This window comes from Agrilus planipennis, unplaced genomic scaffold, assembly GCF_000699045.2.
Source record: "Agrilus planipennis isolate EAB-ADULT unplaced genomic scaffold, Apla_2.0 scaffold75, whole genome shotgun sequence".
In the NCBI taxonomy this organism is placed as follows: domain Eukaryota; kingdom Metazoa; phylum Arthropoda; class Insecta; order Coleoptera; family Buprestidae; genus Agrilus; species Agrilus planipennis.
Window position 1 is genome coordinate 1,162,408 of NW_020439028.1, and position 6,544 is coordinate 1,168,951.

The window sequence follows — 6,544 nt, forward strand, 5'->3', positions numbered from 1 at the left end:
AAAAAAAACAAATCAAAAACGATGTACACACCGTAAAAAATAAAAAAATTAGGAAAGGTGTGCGAGTTGACCTTCGAAATCTGTAGTATGTCCAGAATGTTTTGTTTGATTTCATATTGAAAAAGAAGACATAAGTAATTGCAACAGAAAAAAATAGAACCAACTCAGGAAGGTACGTAGTGTTTTTTTTGTAGCTGTAATTTATTTTACTAATTTAGCAATACTGACTATTATTATGTACTCAAATAACATTCGTTCGTAAACAACATTCTCTTTGAAAACTACAAATGTCCACTTTTGGTGCCACTACCGTATTTCATTTTATAAAACAATGACAAAATAAAACATTCTCTCACCTACTCCGCTACTGTTTGGAGAGTGAGCCTTTTGAGGACGTGAATATAACGGAGGTAAAGCTCCAGCTAACAGCCAAGAACTACTCATTTGCAACAGATGTTGTTGAGGCTTCGCCTTATCAAAGGGATTGCCTTCTTCCAATACTGGAGTAGCTAATTCCAAACCTAAAATAATAATTTCCTGTTGAAAATGTCTGAACAGTTATTGCTGCATAACATTAGAAATTGTAATAGACAGCAGATGATATACCTTGACTGGCAGCACTATCCTGTTTTAACAGACCTGAATGTTAAAAAGAAATGTTAGAAACTACAACAGTTCAATGAAATTTTAATTAGACAATTAATCTCTTTGTGGTTATGAAAAGTCAGTAATTTCAAAGATGTATGTACACTACCAGTCAAAAGTTTTTGCTCACCGCTTAAACCATTCACTATGTTTCAATATATGACTATATATATATATGAAAAAACACAATTGCTGAAGTTAGGCGTACTGTATTGATCAGCAAACGAGATCGACGACTCACAGGCTCAGAGATTACAACTCAAATTAATTTGTCTAAGGACTTGCCTGTGAGTACTTCTACTGAGAAAATAAGATAAAGAGAAGCTGGCCTTTTTGGGATCATACTAATGATTGTTATTTTTGTTCGACAAATGTAACAGAATATAATTCTAAAAACCATGCCAAAATTATATATCCTGATGTTTTGTCTATAAGAAAGCCAGTTTCACATGGACCCGAATTACCCCTACCAGTTTCTACTAAAACTAAGAGCTCTGATATGCATTTATCACAAAATTCAGAATATATTGATGATAATGATTTGTCAAGCAGTGATGAAATTTATAACCTTACGAATGATTCTCGAACTTTAAAACTGCAAGATATGAAAAAAGTCAATTCAAAAATTGTTGTTTTAATATTGTAGGAGATATTTTTAACCAACACCATCGAAAAGAGCATCGTTAAAAATATAGAAACACTGGTTATCGAATATTTTTTCTTTTAGCACTCATTACGTGACAAGGGTTCAAATGGAAATCGTGACCTCTGAGCGTTTATGGGTTAATAAATGAATATCGTTTCCTATTACTTCTAAGACAATTACGACAATTATTCACAATTTAAGAAAAAAACTTAAAAAAAAAAAATTCGTAGACCTGTGTAATCTGCCAAACACGTAGACGAGGTACAGTAACAAGACAATTTTATATAATATTAATAGAGTAACATAGATGTGTATCTGGAAAATTTTCAGTTGATTGTAAAAGTGGAATGAATACTTTCCAATAAAAGGAAAAATTTTTAGTACATGGGATTATAAACATTACTGAAGCCAGCAGCAACCAAGGACCAATAAAAACGAATAAGTATTAGGTAAAGAACAAATACGTCGGTATGTAAATATTGTAAATTAATGACAGTTACTATTAAAACTTTAGAGCGTCAATTATAATAATAACATATCTAAGGAACTTTCAGTGATTTTTCGACCACCAGAATCGTCTTTAGTTTTGCTAATGTATATAATGGTCTCCTTTTGATACATAATTTGTTTTCTATTATTCTGCTTAGTGATTTATCGTCCCATAAAATACTGCTTGATAATTTGAGCCACTAATGATAGCGTATACCCAAATCAATTATTATAAAGTGTCCGAATCCCATATGGGCGATCGGAATCCAGTTGGATGACACTTCACTTCAGAAGGTTTTTTCTAGTATTTTGCTCATACTTTGATAGTACAACTTGCTGCGGTGTACTGAATATACATAATAATAAAGGGGTGATTTTTTTTAGCCTATGGATACCATTCCTTTATAATTCAGGATAGGGAATATTTTTTTTTAATGTCTGAATTTTCTTTTAATAAAAATAAATTAATTCGAACGATTTCCCTGTATCAGTTCGTTTAAAAATATACTTATTCAATCAGTTATCAATTACCTGTTGCCATAGGAGGACCATCACTTTCTAACACCCTCCACGAGGTTGCTAAAGAGTGAACAGCGTATCGATGGAGAGGTAACAGAAGTCGTGGACAATTGGCTTGCAACCAGTGCGAAACGTATTGCCATGAAAGTGACTCTTTACCGTGGAAACAGCTATCGATAACCGCTTTGAGTGTCTTATTAATTGCTACACACATTTGTGGCCCCCCCGAATAATGATCCATCGAAATGTGATAATCACACATTAGCAATTGTTTTAATTGTTCCGAAGTCATTACGTGCGTCTCTTGATTTTCATCATAGGATGAGAACATTCGTACCAACGTGTCCCTAGCGGTATCATCATTTAATATCTGTAAACAGCGAACATATTTACATACAAAATTAATTAATACGAAGAAATTAGGTATAATAACTAAAAATTGTGACACTTGTTTTAAAAACTAAAACTTGCGTATGAAACCCTGGGCCGAATATGGAAAATTTAATAAACACAATCTGCTCATATGAGGCTATTGCCTAGATACAAAACGGTTTGTGTTTGTGAGTTTATTGTGCTATTGTGCAAACCCTAGCTACCTAACTTTTAAGTAAATAACACGAGTAATCGCGTAAACTCCATATGGCGCCAACAAGCGAATGCAAAATTGAAATGCAATTTGATCTTCGAAAAATACACTTTCAATGACAAGTGATTAATACGTAGGCGCTAGGAAACTATTGATACTAAAAAGTCTAATAGCTACTAGCATGGATTGGGATTGGTGGTTTGGTTTATAAGTATAACAGGCTGGATGCTATCGGAGATATTTTATGCGGGATATAACTATATAGCAAATGCCTTAGATAAGTGGCTGGAGGAAAAACTTGTCAAAAGACAGATAACAGGTCTTTTGATTCGTCGATGTGTATAAGACCCACCTAACACTAAGTTTTGTTCCAAAAGGTAAATAATAGAGTACGCATTACCTCCAAATATGACAAATATAACTCAACCAGCCGATATGTTTTTAGACCTTTAAAGATTAAACAAATCAATTACTAAGAACAAAACTTAGTCCTCTCTTAAAAAAATTCTAGGAAACCTTAAATTAGCGATAAGTATCGAAAATGACTTTAGCAAATATCCTTTTAACCCGGATGTCATAGACTACTCCAAATGTATCCAGAATACATTAGAGAATTTACCACATAATAATCATGAATCTCCCATATCCGGAAATGATATTATTACATAAAGAACCAGCACTACAGAACGAAGGAATTGACACTTTATTCGTTCTTCAAGAAAAATTAAAAGCAAGGACACCGTTGCATGGATTTTACGTCAAATATAGATGGAGGACTGTCCCCAATTTCTCTGCATGCATCTAACGGGACAGTTTGATATTGATACCCTATTTTAATTGAATTAAACACTGACGCATGAAATGAAATAAATTCAAAAAACCACGATATCACTATGTTAGTGACTAATGGAATAATTTCAGAAGCTCCAGTTGAGACTATTAGTATAGCTAACGAAAAACTTCTCCGAAAAATAAAATTTCAAGTATCCACGAGAAATTGGTTTTGATATGTGTTCCGAATATTAACTATTCTCAAAATGATTTATTTACAGTAATAGAAGAGAAAAAATTTAAAGCAACTTTTTCAATGATTTGAAAGTATATAATGCAAACGAGAAAACTGTTTACAAACGCTTGAACTCACCTTCGTCTACAATGAAGTCATAAATGTCAAAGAAGTCTGGTTAAATATTAACCCTTATGGATAAATTCAGGGTGGTAGAGATCATGAGGATCACTATGGCACCTTGATGCACAATACTGCGATGTGAAAGGCAACGGGAAACCACATTATATCTCATGATGGCGTTATCTGGGGTAAAGTACTTCGGAAGTAAACTAGTCCCCCCATTAGGATGTCCGGGTGCGCACTACCTTGGGGATCTCATCAAGTTCAATATTTCACGAGTCGGAGCGTGGAATGTTAGAGCAATGAGGCAAGTACGGAAATAAAAGAAATTGAAATTTTAGATTAATAGATTAGAATTAGATATGGTAGGGTAGATGTAAGCCTATATTGGATTACTGTTCGCAAATAGTTAAGGATGTAGGATATTCTAGTTTTAGGGAAATGCACGTAGGCGTTTACCGTTCGGAGCTGAATATAAATGACGTGTTCTTTTATGGTGGGAAAAGATTGTACAAAGAAGTTTGCTTGAAGGAATTTAAAATTAGTCAGTTTCCTGCTTTTACGTTGTCTAGTACTTTAAGGGTTACCATATACGGTCGGTTTATGATAAATAAGGTTGTGGTTTTGTTTGATACTATAACTACAGGTATGTTTGATGTATATCCTGATTCGTACGGTACAAGATGCGGGTGGTGTTGCCACCTGGCTATTCAATTACAAATTTGATAATAAAAAATATAATGAATGTAATTATTTATGTTGTTATGTAAATTCTTATGGTCAAGCTGGAACTGATAAGATTGATTGTACTTTGTATTCTAATCCGGGTGTAATAATTAAACGTTTGCATAAAAAATCAAAATTGAAAATAACTAAGTGTGGTAAATGTAAGAAGTATGTACCTGCTGCGTCTGTTACTGGTGTAAATTTGGTATCTATGTTAAATTCTATGAAGGCTCCTTATGAAAGTAAAAATTTTTAAATTTCTTTTGGTCCTGGTATTCCTTTTGCAGTTGATAGTTCTAAAGCTGATGTTTTAAATGTATTTGATTTGTATATGGAGGGTAGTGTTGGTATATTATTCTTGTATTGGTCGTGATTATACTGCTTGAATAACAATGTTTTGCCTTCCTCCTTTGTTTTATTAGACAGTGGATCCTTATCATTTGGCCATATATAGTCACTTTGTTGATGGGTAGGGCAGAGTCGCGGAGTCTAGTACGCCACCTGTATTATCACGTACACGGTGCATGATATCTACGAGTGGGTGGAATTAGATAAAGCGGGGGGATGAGGAACCTCCGCCGTCATTGTTTTGGTTGTGAATGCCTAATGTTGCAAAGGCACTAAATGTAAAAAACATCGTTCCACTGAATTTTGATTTAACAATTACAAATTTTATCATACGGCCATCAAATAAGTGTATTTTGATTTCAATATGATTACTGCTAATGGTTTAGGTTTCAAGAATAAATTATTTTCAAACAAACGTTTGACCACATCAAGCAGTGCACCCAACAGCCACTTCAGCTGAAACGTCCCGACTTCAGCAAACCTTTCGTTCTACAGACAGACGCAAGTAAGAAGGGAGCTGCTGCAGTCTTATACCAAGAAGACGAGGGCGGAAATAAGGACATCGTAGCGTATGCAAGCACGAAGTTCAACCCTACGGAACAGGCCTACCATAGTAATGAACAGGAGTGTCTTGCAGTAGTGTGGGCAATTNTCTAAAGACTACATTCCATTTTCGCCAGTCTGTCAGACCATTACCGAAAGCAGGGCCAAGAAAGCAACAAACACAAGGGAAAAAAGAAGTTGTGCTGTTTTGACACACTCCCGAGAAAGATGCGCTTGCTTTAGAACAATGTTAAGGAAAAACTAAAACTATCAAGAAGATAGAAGAGTCCAAGAAAAAAGCAGTGAAGAAAGCAATTTTTAAAAGTTCCTCAAAGTCTGATGAAGAGAATCACTCTGTTAAGAAAATTAATAAAAAGGTCGATAAGAAGAATAAAAAAAAGATGTAAAGAAAACACAACTTCCTTTAGACCCCGAAGGGGATGATTATTTTTGTCTAGTGTGCGCTGAGTCCTATTTAGACAATCTCCCAGGAGAAGAGTGGGTACAGTGCACTTGTTGCCGACATTGGGCTCACATTAAATGCACTTCTAGTATCGGAGCAGTTTATGTTTGCATGAACTGTGATAGTAACTAAACTAATGAAGTTACTTTTTTTTAATTACAAGTATTATTTAAGTTTGTTTTTGTTTCTATGAGGAATCTCAGAAGTTTTATTATGTTTTTGTTGCTATGTTTCATATATTTTAATGTGCAAAGGTTTGTAAAACCCATTGGCTCAAGTCACCCTGTTGGGTGGTTCAATAGACCCCGACGGTGGGGTCTAATGAGTCATATGAGGTAAAGGTAAAGTTATAAGGTAAATTTAGTATAGAAAACAACGGATTTTTTGATCTCAATATGCGGTGAAATAAAAAACGACTGATTTAAGAATAACTCTTTTCTTATTTTTTCT

General features: G+C 34.3%; 1 protein-coding gene across 1 annotated transcript in view; it reads right to left on the bottom strand.

The window, feature by feature from the left end:
* The window catches only part of LOC108736005, an 88,882-nt gene that overhangs the window by 14,076 nt on the left and 68,262 nt on the right, over positions 1 to 6,544 (bottom strand). Inside the window, exons 4-5 of the mRNA XM_025976431.1 lie at positions 2,312 to 2,669; positions 357 to 521 (exon numbers count right to left, since the gene is read on the bottom strand). Of these exons, the coding sequence (XP_025832216.1) occupies positions 357 to 521; positions 2,312 to 2,669 (523 nt within the window). The remainder of the gene's footprint in view (positions 1 to 356; positions 522 to 2,311; positions 2,670 to 6,544) is intronic.